Consider the following 14,478-nt stretch of genomic DNA (forward strand, 5'->3'; position numbering starts at 1 on the left):
ATATATATATATATATATATATATATATATATATATATATATATATATATATACACACACACACACACACTTTCTCTGTAAGTTGGATCGATTAATATATCTATATTAATATAAATATCTACATGTTTATACTTAAATATTCATTGTCTGAAAGTCTCCATTCTTTGCTTTCTCTCATTTTCCATGTATACATCTATACATATTTTGTATTACATCCCCCACACACACACATATCTGCAGGAAGATAGCTTTCATGTGCAGCAGATGCATAGGGGCAATAAGCAAGTACCACAGGTGCTCAGAAAACAGACTCCATCACATGCCAGGGGGAGAAACTAGAAGTAGTTGATAGCTTCTGCTATCTAGGTGACCAAGTCTGTAGTGGGGGTGGATGCTCAGAGAGTGTTACCACTATAATAAGAATTAGCCTGGGAAAAAGTTCAGAAAGCTTCTACCCCTACTGGTAACAAAGGGTCTCTCGCTCAAAGTGAAAGGTAGATTGTATGATGCATGTGTGCGAACTGCCATGCTTCACGGCAGTGAAACATGGGCCGTGACTGCTGAAGACATGCGTAGGCTTGAAAGAAATGAAGCTAGCATGATCCGCCGGATGTGTAATGTCAGTGTGCACATGTCAGAGTGTAAGCACCCTGAGAGAAGCATCGGATGTGGCATGCAAGAGAGACAACTGCGCTGGTATGGTCATGTACTATGGATGGATGAGGAGAGCTGTGTGAAGAAGTGCCACTCCCAAACAGTGGAAGAAATCTGGGGTAGAGGGAGACCCAGGAAGGCATGGGATGAGGTGGTGAAACATGACCTTTGAACATTGGGCCTCACAGAGGCAATAACAAAAGGCCGAGACCTCTTGAGGTATGCTGTGACTGAGAAGACCCGGCAAATAAAATGAGTCCACAGTTGTAACCTACACCAGTGTCACATAACCAGCCCACTCAAAAGTACCTTGGATCATAGGGTGACATGCCATGCTTGAAGAGACCTATTGAGTCAAGTACATCAACATCAGCAATATCAAAATCAAATCAAATGGAAATTGTAGTTGTGAGCCCCGTGCTGGTAGCATGTAAAGAGCACCATCCGAACGTGGTCTATGCCAGTGCTGCCTTGACTGGCTTCCATGCCGGTGGCACATAAAAAAGCACCATCCAATTGTGGTCAATGCCAGCTCCTCTGGTCCCTTGTGCCAGTGGCACGTAAAAAGCACCCATTACACTCTCGGTGTGGTTGGCGTTAGGAAGGGCATCCAGCTGTAGAAACACTGCCAGATCATATTGGGGCCTGGTGTAGCCTCCTAGCTTCCCAGACCCCCAGTTGAACCGTCCAACTCATGCCAGCATGGAAAACGGACGTTAGATGATGATGATGATGATGATGATGATGATGATGATGATGATGATGATGATGATGATGATGATGATGATTTGTAGCAGATGATTCACTGCTTCCATATTTTTTACTTCTCTCATTGTGTTGTGTCCAGTCAGGCGCCTGAATGAACACAGAGATGTTTAAAAACTTGGCATAGCAACAGAGTTAACCATTAGCTTCAAATGAATTATATACTTACATATACACACATAAGTATATTAATTGCTGGCAAGGACACAGTATTTCGTTTTGCAACCATAATATACAACAAAGTATATTAAAAGTTTATGAATATTATGCCTTTTGTGTTAGCAGTGCGATGTTCTCATTTTAAAGTTTATCTCTATAGATTTTCCAAACAATTCAGAGCCAGTACTGAAAATCATGATTTTTCATATATGAATATGTTTGAGTAAACAATGCAAACAAAGGGGGAACTCAAAGCAGATAAAGCTACAGGTAATAGCATATAATATTAGGTTAAAAGGCTCCTTCGATTTTTTCCATCCCAGGAGTTTTTTCAATCCAGTATTTAAACTATTGTTTATAGCTTTATCTACTTCGAGCTCCAGCATTAAAAAAAAACCCCAATTTATTTCACTTCTCTCAAAGTTTCTGAATTCTTATGAAATAATACATACATACATACATATATATGCATATGTGCACATATATATATATATACATATATACACACACACATACATACATACATAGAATGAGGGAGAGACAGAAGAAAGATATATATATACACACACACACACACAAAGAATGAGTGAAGTTTTCAATGAAGGAGAAATGCGGGGAAATATGAAACATCTGTGTATGAGTAGGTGATATTTTGGAAGAGGGAACATTTTCATTCTGCTAGAATTGGAGCTTTAATGGGAGTAAGGGGGTCGTGGTCAACAGTCTGGTGGAGCAACAAACCCAGGACACCCACTCGATTCGACATGGCAATGCGAATGTTTCTTTCTTGTTCCATCAACTCATCCAACTTCATCCACTGGAAAGAGAAAAAAAGAAGAATACATAAATACCCACACACATATTTGTACACACACACACACACACACACACAATCTTATATCTTCATATCTTATACTTGTTTCAGTCATTGCCTGCACATAAGCCCCAGGGCTTGTTCTGTAGGTCTATATCGGCCAAACTGCTAAGTTACAGGAACATAAGCAAACTAACACCTATTGTTAAGCAGTGGAGGGCATAAAACATAACACAAAGACACACACAAACATATAAATATGTGTCTGTGTATCATCATCATCATCATCGTCGTCATCACTTAACGTCCTCCTTCCATGCTGGCATGGGTTGGACTGTTTGACAGGAGCTGGCCAGGCAGGAGCCTACACCAAATTTCTGTGTTTGTTTTGGCAGTTTTTATAGATGGATGCCCTTCCTAACACCAACCACCCATTAGTGTGTTTATATGTGTATATACTTCTAGCAAATTGCTGTGCTTGAGAAGACACATAAAGCTAAGTGAAATCATGATAGTTGCCAGTGCTGGTGATGTGTGAATGGCACCCGTGCCATTCACACATAAAAGTCACCCATGCTGGTGACACATAAGAAGCACATCAGTATACACTGTGGAGTGGTTGGCATTGGGAAGGGCATCCAGCAATAGAAACCAGGCCAAAACTGACTGGAGTTTGGTGCAGCTCTCTAGTTTACTAGTTCCAGTCAAACTGTCTAACCCCTACCAGCATGGAAAACAGATATTAAATGATGATGATGATGGTGGGCAGTCTCAGGTGGTTGGTATCAAAAGAGTTAATCCTTAAAATAACAAAAAGATACCAAGAGATTTTAGATTTACTAAGAGTGTGTAGATATGTTAGAAATCACTAGAGTGTACAGAAACATAACAGAATGACTCAGAGTGTGCAAACATCATAGTTATCAGTAAGGTATACGGAGATACAAGGATCTAAGAAAGCTATGCTTTTATAACTTCTGTTCAACTTACTTGACGTACTCTTTCCATGTCTATCTGTGCACGACGTAGTTTTTCCCAACAATAATGTTTGTTGCATTTGCGTTTTGGCATTCGGCAGAATTCTCCAGTTTCTTCGAAGACATTGGAGAGGAGAGGACAACCGCAGACTTCATCATTGCTGACCTGTAAAGAAAGTAACAGAAACGAGTTATGAGGTGGCTTCGGTCGAAAGACAAAATATACTCATCTTCATCATCATGATTATTCTAACGTTAGCTTCTCCATTTCTCCATGCTTGCATGGGTGGAACAGGATTTTGTTGAGGCAGATTTTCTATGGCCAGATGCCCTTTCTCATTCGAACCCTTATCTGTTCACAAGAAGAGTAATATTTCCCCATTGCCAGGCATGTTTAAGCAGAATACTGGAAACGAATGACATTCATTTACATCAAGCCCATAATGTCAAGATAAGGAGACACAAACATACACACACACACACACATATATATATATATATATACACACACACACATTATATATATATATATGTATCTATGTGTATATATGCGTGTGTGTGTGTATATATATATATATATATATATACACATATATGTATGCATATATATACACACACACACAAACACATACATATATATATATATATATATATATATCATCATTTAATGTCTGTTTTCCATGCTGGCATGGGCTGGACAGTTTGACTGGGTTTCTTTCAATTCCCATTCATTCACAAGGCTTGACCTGAGGCTATAACAGAAGACATTTGCCCAAGGTGTCATGTAACGGGACTGGACCCAAAATCATGTGGTTGGGAAGCTCACTTCTTAATCCCACAAACCTGTCTGCAACCATAAATATAACATTTTTTTAAAATTAGTAATCAAACACAATTCTTCCTTACTTTTGGCTCCCTCGTATGTTCAGGACATAGTACTTTCAACCTTTTACAATAGGTTTTCTGTTGATGGTTGTAGGCATCACAAAACATAGAGCAACCATCAACCGGAGTCTTGTAGTAGGAACCAAATACAGTTTGAGCTTCAAACTAGAACAAAAAATAAAAACAAAAAAGAGTCATTAACTGTTTGTAAGTCATACATGAGAAATACAGTAGATTTGAAAGTAGAAAAAGTGATTTACACCTTACTTCATAGTTCATAGTTAATTTGTACTTTTTATTTTTCTTTAGAGGAAAATGGACATCTATAATAGATACACTATGAAGTAACTTGTGTCAAGCATTCAACATTTTCTGCAAGTGGCATGTTGAAGTTCATTCTTATCATTTGTTTAAATCAAATAGAGATAAAGTCATATTACTTGACTACCAGTTTAACTCTTTAGCACTCTAATTACTCTATCAAATTTAATGCTTATTTATTCATTGTTTTGAATTAAGCATGCATTATCTCGTAGCTTCAATATTCCAATGATGTAATCGTTTATATTTAGAATGACATTGTAGGGCAGGTATGAGCAGCTGAATTTGGCCAGTTTTAACATAAAACGTGTAGAATATTTGGGCCAGATATAGCTGGTTTAAATGTCAAAGAGTTAAACAATATTCTTCATTTCCTCATCTAACAAAAAAAGCTATAACAAGGTTCAATAATATATTTAGAGATAAAAAAAACAATTACAATCTTTCAGTAAAAATTACAAGAAACATGTCAAAGCATTGAAAAAAAATATGTTTTACCTTGGCAAAGCACTTTTCCATGTGTCGCAGGGCACCCTTCTGCTGGATTTCACTGCCACATGTTACACAGTACATACTCAGTTCACCTTCATCGTCATCCTACAGAGAAATTATTGACAAGTTAAAAATATAATTCTAACATTAATTAAAAAGATACTGCAGACTATTACACTAAAGTATTTTACAGAATAAAACAAGAGAGAAGTATTTTGATTTGTCCACCCCAAATTGGTGGTGTTGTTGTTTAGTCCAAGGTCAGCCAATTGTTATTTACTTGTTACTTGTTTCAGTAATTGGACTGCTGCCATGCTGGAGCACTGCCCTGAAGAGTTTAGTTAAACAAATCAACCCCACCACTTACAATTTTTTTCCCTTTTGGTGAAGTGTGTGAAATCTAGTACTTATTCTATCGGTCCTTTTTGCCAAACGGTAAAGTTACAAGGATGGAAGCAAACCAACACCAGTCATCAAGTGGTGAAGGAGGACAACACAAATATGAAGACACACATCATCATTATTATTTAACATCCATTCTTCCATGCTGACATGAGTTGAAAAGCTTGATAGGAGCTGGCAAGGCCAGGGGCTACACTAGGTTCCATAATCTGTTTTTGACTTGGTTACCTTTACCACAGGTTCCCTCCAAAGTTAGAGATCAGTACTTCTTTACACAGCTGTCCTTGCCCATACACATTACATGACCACACCAACGCAGTCATCTCTCTTGCACACCACATCTGATGCCTCTTATGCCCAACTTTTCTCTCAAGATGCTTACACTCTGTTGAACATGCACACTGACATTGCACATCCAGCGAAGCATACGGGCTTCATTTCTTTCAAGCCTACGCATGTCCTCAGCTTTCACAGCCCATGTTTCACTGCCATGTAGCATAGCTGTTAACACACAGGCACCATACAATCTGCCTTTCACTGAGGGAGAGGCCTTTGTTGCCAGCAGAAGTAGTAAGCTCTCTGAACTTTGCCCAGTCTAATCTTATTCTCACAGCTACGCTCTCAGAGCATCCACCTCCACTACTAACTTGGTTACCTAGATAACAGAAGTTATCTACTACCTCTAGCTTATCCCACTGGCAGTTGATGTAGTCTATTTTCTGTGTTTATTTTCCCTGTTAACTTTTCTTTGATATTGCTGCAATTCTTATGTATCCATAGCTTACACCAGGTAAATCATTACTTACTTCTTGATCATAGTTTATAATCGTTGTACGTTTCGCTTTGTCTATAAGTTCTTCAAGTTCTCTCAATTTTAGATCCAGATCATTCAAATGTTGCCGGCACACAAGCTGTTGGCGTCGAATGCGTTCTAATGATTTCTTATTATATTCTTCTGCTACACAAGGGTTGCTCTGCCATTGTTGAATTTTACGTGGTAACAGTTCACATAACCGGCTGAAAGAAGAATATCAACAGAAGGTGAAAAATTTTAAATAGAAGGAACATAGTACAGTACCAGACCAATTATCGAGCAAACTTGGGATCAGAAGTATCCCAGATTTCTGGATTTTCTGGAGACAGTCAAAATATATATTTAAAATATAAAATAAACCATGTAAAGTAAAGAGCTAAACTGTATTGAACAGATTCAAATTAACACACTTCTAAAGCAGGATTTATTTGACATTTATTAATTAACTTAAAATTTTTTAAATATATCATACTGTATTATGTATACAATATAATGTTTATAGGATGAAAATTAAATGAAAAATGTTGAGAACATGATTTTATTTAACAGATCATCATCATCATTTAACATCTGCTTTCCATGTTGGCATGGGTTAGACAATTTGACTGAAACTGTTAAGCTGGAGAGCTGCACCAGTTTCCAATCTGATTTGGTATGGTTTCTATGGCTGGATGTCCTTCCTAATGCCAATCAATCCAAGAGTATAATTGGTTGTTTTTTACATGCCACCAGCACAGGTACCAGTTACGTGACACCAGCATCAGCCACAACTACGATTTCACTTGACTTAGGTACAAATTAATACACTTCTAAAAGAGATAATGTTCAATTTCAATCAATCCACTTAAAAAAGGTAAAGAACAAAACTATCTTTAACACACCATATGCAAATTAATCTACTTCAAAAATAGGGTCTGTTTACTCAGTACAGGATACAGTATATTGCATGATATAGCACAGTATTCCCAGATTTCTGGAAGCCAGTTAAGCAGTCCAGTACTGGATACAAACCAAGATATTAAAGATTAGGTTTCTTTTAAAATATCTGATGTAGCTTTTAGACAACTTTCTTAGTGCACATATATTTCACACCAGAAGGGAGGTCACTGTCTTTTTACGTATTGCTTAGAGATGTAATATTTCAGTCCTCATTATCATTTCACATTCACTTTCCATGTTGGCATGGGTTAGACAATCTGACAAGATCCAATGGGTTGCAAATCTACAACTTGTTCTGACGTCTCAGTTTCATAATGGTTTCTACAGCTGAATGTTCCTTCCTAATGCCAACCACTTTACAGAGCATAGTGGGCACTTTTTTTCAAGCACCAACACTAGTGAGGTTATCCAGAAAGGCATGGGATGAAGTAAGGAGAAAGGATCTACAGACGATGGGACTCACAGAGGGGATGATAGAGGACTGAGACATCTGGCAGTTTGCTGTGCTTGAGAAAACACACCAAGCTAAGTAAAAGCATGGCTTACTGCCTTAACAACACCAGCAATGGCAATAATTCTTTCTACTGCAGGCACAAAGCTGGAATTTTGGCAGGAGGAGGTTCAGTTGATTATATTAACCCCAGTGCTTAACTGGTACTTCTTCAATCAACCGAAAAGATGAAAGGCAAAGTTGACTATGGCAGGATCTGAATTCAGAACATAAAGAACCAAAGAAAAGCTGCTAAGCATTTTGTCCACCACCCTAACAATTTTGAAGCTCACTGGCTTATATTGTTGTTGGCACTCCATCGCTTACGACGTCGAGGGTTCCAGTTGATCCAATCAATGGAACAGCCTGCTCATGAAATTAACGTGCAAGTGGCTGAGCACTCCACAGACACGTGTACCCTTAACGTAGTTATCGGGGAGATTCAGCGTGACAAAGTGTGACAAGGCTGACCCTTTGAATTACAGGCACAACAGAAACAGGAAGTAAGAGTGAGAGAAAGTTGTGGTGAAAGAGTACAGCAGGGTTCGCCACCATCCCCTGCCGGAGCCTCGTGGAGCTTTAGGTGTTTTTGCTCAATAAACACTCACAACGACCGGTCTGGGAATCGAAACCGCGATCCTAACCACTGGGCCATTGCGCTTCAACACTGGCTTATAATGGTGGTAATAAAAGTGTGTAGTACATGTCTAATATTTATTGATCACTGAAACTGCAAAAAAACCCACCTTTTAGCCATCTTCATACCACAATCTTCAGAACAGTATTTAGAGTTTTGAAGGGCATGTTGAATACAGTTAGCACCAAAACATTGACGAGGCACTTCTACTTCAGATTTCTCCACACACTGCTTATCCTCAACATCTCCATGTTTGTCTATCTTGTTTCTCGATTTCTGAAATGAAAAATCACATCCACAAATAAAGTCACAAGTTCGGTAATTAAGCCTTACTTTTTAATAATTGAGATTTTTGCAGTGGATTTGTGTCAGTGATCAGGTATCAGTTTCATCAACATCATCATCAACTTAATGTCAACTTTTCCAAGCTTGCATGGGTAGAACAGAATTTAGTGAGGCAGATTTCTATGGTCAGATGCCCTTGTTGTTGTTAATCCTCATCTGCTTCCAAGTAAGGTAATATTTCTCCATGGCCATGTAAAAGTGCCCCGTGCAGCACCATGTTAAAGCATCCAGCACACCCAGTAAAGTGGTTGGAGCTAGGAAGGGCTGTAGAAACCATGTCAAATCAGACAGGAGCCTGGTGCAGCTTGCCAGCCCTGGTCAAACCTTCCAACCCATGCCAGCATGGACAATGGACACTAAATGATGATGATGATGATGATGATGGTGGTGGTATTGGAGAGACACACACACACACCATGGGATGTTTTCAGTTTCTTATTTCTTTATTGCCCACAAGGGGCTACACACAGAGGGGACAAACAAGGACAGACAAACGGATTAAGTCGATTATATCAACCCCAGTACACAACTGGTACTTAATTTATCGACCCCGAAAGGATGAAAGGCAAAGTCGATCTCGGCGGAATTTGAACTCAGAATGTAAGAGCAGACGAAATACTGCTAAGCATTTTGCCTGGCATGCTAACGATTCTACCAGCTCGCCGCCTTTTTCAGTTTCTGCCTACCAAATCCTCCCACTAGGCTTTTGTTGGCCCAGAGCTATAGTAGAAGACACTTGCCCAAGGTGTCATGCAGTGGAAACTTCTTACTACACAGCCATATGTGCATTGAAAATTTTGACACCAAATAATAAATATTTAAGTGAAGTTCATACCTTTTGTTTTTTTTTTTAATGGCTATATATCTTCATGTCTCAGCTCAAATCATTTTCCAGGCAGGTACATTTCCAAGATCATTTAATAATTATAAGGAGGAGGAATAATTACCTTCATCATTTAGCAATTTATTGTTTAATAACCCACAGCTTGTAATGTCTTTCAGCAAGTAATACTCACGAAAGAGAGAGAGAGAGAGAGAGGCAAAAAGCATAAATACAATATAATAAAACAGACTTACCCTACCAGGAGGTAAAGAATGCTTCCTTGACTTTCTTGTAATATTGGTTTCCTTCAAGGATTTTCTCTTTGCCTGAAAGATATTTTTTAAAATATAAGAGTGAAATTTAGTTTGTTAAACATTTATGAAGAAAATGACTATACAGAATGCTAATAAATTACGGTTTCAATTCCAGTTATCAACATCCAATGAAAACAATTGACAGGGAGGATAAACCTACTGTTAAAGGCTTGTTTGGAAGAAGTTCAACATAATGGATGCTGAGGATAACATAGCTGAGTCAGGGGATGAAATGAAACTCTCAGTTTTGAATGATGCTTAGAAAAATAATTGGCCAGACTGTATCTGTGAGTTTACAAGTTTTCCACAAGTAGAAAGTCTACTTCAAATCGGCAGATAATGTGAGACTTGCAATTGAAACAGGGTTTGGAGAATTTATAGAAGACGATGTGCTTGTTGAGTTGCTAGTCCCATAGAGTATGTTTATCTAACGAGGACTTGATACTGTTTGAATAAGAGCAAGCTGAGAGAATACAGAAATTCCAGTCTTGTGTCACATCCTTAGCAAGCTCTTAACTCTCAATGTTAATAAAAGAGAAAGAAGAAGAGAAGGACAGAAGGCAAGAGCAGGAGAGTGAGAGAAAGAGACTGAGTTTCAAATATCTCTATAACAACACTCACTCAATGAACCAAACTACCTGGATAGACAAGCATTTCTAGAAAGCATCACTAAATGGGAGATGTAAAGGACACTTTGGGGACATTTCTCTCTCTCTCTGCCGACTACAGAAACTAACTGCGCCTTTTTTGAGGAATTGGGATTGAGAAGTGTTCATTATTTTACTAGGCTGTTGAACTTCAAAGATAGATAAACTTACCCTTCTAACTTTCTTGACCTCTGGCAGACCTTCTTGTTCTGGCAAACCTCTGAATAAATAGTATAAAAAACAGAAAATTAATATGCCAATATTTAAATAAATCGATCAGTAATTGTTGTTTATCAAATGATTTATAAAGATTTCATACGAAAATTTTTTATTACTTTTGCAAGGTATAATGACAACATTAGCAAGGCAGAGATTACAATCAAACTAATTAACCCTAGTTTATTACCATACTCCAGAGAGTTAAGAAACAAAGCTGATCCCCCAAAGGGAATAATGGTGAAGTCAACATCATAGAGGATTAAAGACAAACTCAATCCCAGGGAGATTAAACTCCTACAAAGATTAACAGAAATTAATGGTAGGTTCAACTTCATAATTGTTAATAAGTTTGGTTTCACAGTAGTAGTAGTAGTAGTAGTAGTAGCAGTAGCAGTAGCAGTAGTAGTAGTAGTAGTAGCAGTAGCAGTAGCAGTAGTAGTAGTAGTAGTAGCAGCAGCAGCAGCTGCAGAAGCAATAATAATAATAATGATAATAATCCTTTCTACTATAGGCACAAAGCCTGAAAATTTTGGGGAAAGAAACTAGTCAACCCCAGTGTTTCACTGGTACTTAAGTTATCAACCCCAAATGGATGAAAGACTAAGTTAGCCTAGTACCAGGCAGTGGCTCTCATGGATTCTGATCTTAACTGACTGGAAGTGTTACCATGTCTTGGTATAAAAGATGGGATACAGCAAATATTCTGCTCAATACCAGAGATTTGCTTGTCACTTGCTTGACAATTGGAGCCTGGTGCAGCCTTCTGGCTTGCCAGTCCACAGTCAAATCGTCCAACCCATGCTAGCATAGAAAGCGGACGTTAAACGATGATGATGATGAGATTATCAATGTTGCCAACAACATAATGAGTTACAGGACAGCGCTTGACGTCGTAAGTCTGCTAAACATTTGACACATACCTCAAACCTTCCATCTGTACATCAACTGACTCTGCGGCAGACATAACAGCACGGTTATCTCTTTCTTTCTCCTCTGGTCGCAGTTTCCATTTCTGACCTGATAAGATGAGACCCTACGAAGGAGAAATAAAGAAAATATACAATTAGATATTCTTTATCTTGTACTAGTTTTAGTGGTTAGACTACAATCATGCTGGAGCATTGCTTTCAAGATTTTAGTTGAAGATTATAGACACTAGTGTTTTGCTTGGTACCGATTTCAACTTTGGAAGAAAAGGCAAAGTCAGGGTGGATATTATTTGAACTCAGAAAGTAAAATAAATATAACCATGAGTGTGTAATTAAGAAGGTAGCTTTGCAACCACATCGTTTTGGGTCCAGCCCCACTGCTTGGTACCTTGGGCAAGTGTCTTTTAATATAGCCCTAGGCCAAGTAATGCCTTATGAGTGAATCTGATAGCGAAAAACTGTGTGGAAGCCTGTTGTGTGTGTGTGTATGTGTGTGTGTGTGTGTGTATGTGTTTGTCTCCACCACAGCTTGGCCAGTTCTGGTTTCTTTACAACCCCATAACTTCACAGTTTGACAAAGGAGACCAATAGAAAAAGTACCAAACTTTAAAAAAATAATCAGTACTGGGATCAATTTGTTTAACTTAAACCTTCCAGGCAGTGCCCCAGCATGGCCACGATTCAATGACTGAAACAAGTGAAAGATAAAAGATAAAAAAGAAAGCACAAAGTATTTTATTTTACTCTGTTGATTTTTGCTATCCAACTGGTGTATATATCTATAAATACAAATATATCTGACAGGGCTTCTCTGCAGTTTCTATTAAGCAAATTTTGCTCACAAGGCTTTGGTCAACCTGAAACTACAGCAGAAGACACTTGCCCAAGGTGATGTATGGTTGGATAAAAGGTAGAACCAAATGATATTTAATTCTGAAATGAAAATTTAAATAATTACCGTATTTGCCAACATATAAGATGTACTCATGCATTTTTACAAGTATATTTTGTAGAGGAAAACAAATTTGGCATGTTTGCACATTTACTACAGTGGTTTGTAAGGGAAAAATGCATGATTCTGAGACACAAATACAATGCTGTAACATTATACTGGGATAAAGTGTGAAATCATAAATTTATCACATATAAACTATGTTATACAAGTAGTTTATTTCAATTTTATCTTCTTTCAAATCAACTGTATGGCTGTTCATATTTTGGTCAAGAGAATTGCTACTAGGATGTAAAACTCATATTTTTGGCTGTCGTGTTTCATGTTACTGTGGTCAGCCACCATGGTAGTGCACAACCACTACGGTTTTGTTGTCACCTGCTCGTTGCAGATAACAAACTGGTAGATGGAAGTTTAATATTCCTTCCATATTTCTGGGAGAATTTTCATTTACTCTTTTACTCTTTTACTTGTTTCAGTCATTTGACTGTGGCCATGCTGGAGCACCGCCTTTAGTCGAGCAAATCGACCCCAGGACTTATTCTTTGGAAGCCTAGTACTTATTCTATCGGTCTATTTTGCCGAACCGCTAAGTTACGGGGACATAAACACACCAGCATCGGTTGTCAAGACATACAAACACATACACACATACATATATATATACATATATACGACAGGCTTCTTTCAGTTTCTGTCTACCAAATCTACTCACAAGGCTTTGGTCGGCCCGAGGCTATAGTAGAAGACACTTGCCCAAGATGCCACGCAGTGGGACTGAACCCGGGACTATGTGGTTGGTAAGCAAGCTACTTACCACACAGCCACTCCTACGCCTATAATTAAAAAAAAAAATTAATTAAAAATTAATTAGATAATTAAAAAAAAAATGTTTCTTAAAAGGTAACACAGCCATTAGATAATGCAAGCCACATATCAGGTATGGGTTATGTATGCTGGAGAAGAGGGTAAAATAAGATGATATGACCTCTCTACATAACTACCGACATACTGTAAACAATTTTAGATAATTTTGTGCAAACAAACTGTGACAACTGGGCTTGTTTTCAATATGTTAATAAACGCAACAATTATTGTGCCAAGCAGATTTATGTTCATCTAGCCTACAATACTCAGACTCCTGTTGTAATATGGCTGCATAAGATTTTTGGTACATTAAAAACAAAAGTGAATTTTATATACTGGCAAATACAGTTCTAGATTTTTCTTCATGACCTAAGTATTTTTTATTAGATTTTTGCTGCTCACTGCATTAAATACATTAACACGCACTGCTGCATTTCAATTATTCTGGCTTTCTACCATTTCTGTCAATTGCCTCGTTTGATTAAAAAACAAACACTCAAGGAAAATAATTCTTATATTTAATAATGAATGATATAATAAGACAAATGTTTCTTTTATGAGTCTATTGAATACTTACAAAATTGAGGCACTGTCGAAGACGGCATTTCTGACGAATTTTGTTTGGACCACCAAATTTTTTCATGTCCTTTGCAAAATAAAAAGATTTTATGTTAAATGTGAGATGTTAATCTAAAATATAGGAAAAGAGAGTCACTGGAAAAATTGCTGCCATTGGTATGTGGATACATACATATATATATATATATCAACTTTAAATAGAGCTCAAAATTGATCTGTTGAAAATACTTTATTACAACAACAATAACAATAATAATAACAAATAAATAGACCTATGTACATTTCGATAGAACATCCAGAATGATTAATACATATCATAAAATATTATAAAATATAGGATACTCCATCTCCTCAGGGTCCCATTATTATTGCTATCATCACCGTCATTATTATTAGCAATACACATCCAATAAAAACAGAAACCATTCAAATCTAATTTTCATAGCTGACCCAT

General features: G+C 37.5%; 1 protein-coding gene across 2 annotated transcripts in view; it reads right to left on the minus strand.

The window, feature by feature from the left end:
* Positions 1–1,226: 1,226 nt before the first annotated feature.
* Positions 1,227–14,478, minus strand: part of LOC106883580 (CXXC-type zinc finger protein 1) — a 33,954-nt gene continuing 20,702 nt past the window's right edge. For both annotated transcript variants that reach the window (XM_014934639.2, XM_014934640.2), the window contains exons 6-15: positions 14,023–14,091; positions 11,618–11,730; positions 10,650–10,698; positions 9,772–9,843; positions 8,459–8,625; positions 6,276–6,486; positions 5,074–5,172; positions 4,276–4,419; positions 3,383–3,535; positions 1,227–2,395 (exon numbers count right to left, since the gene is read on the minus strand). In XM_014934639.2, coding sequence (XP_014790125.1) covers positions 2,249–2,395; positions 3,383–3,535; positions 4,276–4,419; positions 5,074–5,172; positions 6,276–6,486; positions 8,459–8,625; positions 9,772–9,843; positions 10,650–10,698; positions 11,618–11,730; positions 14,023–14,091 — 1,224 coding nt within the window. In that variant the 3' untranslated portion in view covers positions 1,227–2,248. The remainder of the gene's footprint in view (positions 2,396–3,382; positions 3,536–4,275; positions 4,420–5,073; positions 5,173–6,275; positions 6,487–8,458; positions 8,626–9,771; positions 9,844–10,649; positions 10,699–11,617; positions 11,731–14,022; positions 14,092–14,478) is intronic.

The sequence above is a fragment of the Octopus bimaculoides genome, chromosome 20 (assembly GCF_001194135.2).
Source record: "Octopus bimaculoides isolate UCB-OBI-ISO-001 chromosome 20, ASM119413v2, whole genome shotgun sequence".
Classification (NCBI taxonomy): domain Eukaryota; kingdom Metazoa; phylum Mollusca; class Cephalopoda; order Octopoda; family Octopodidae; genus Octopus; species Octopus bimaculoides.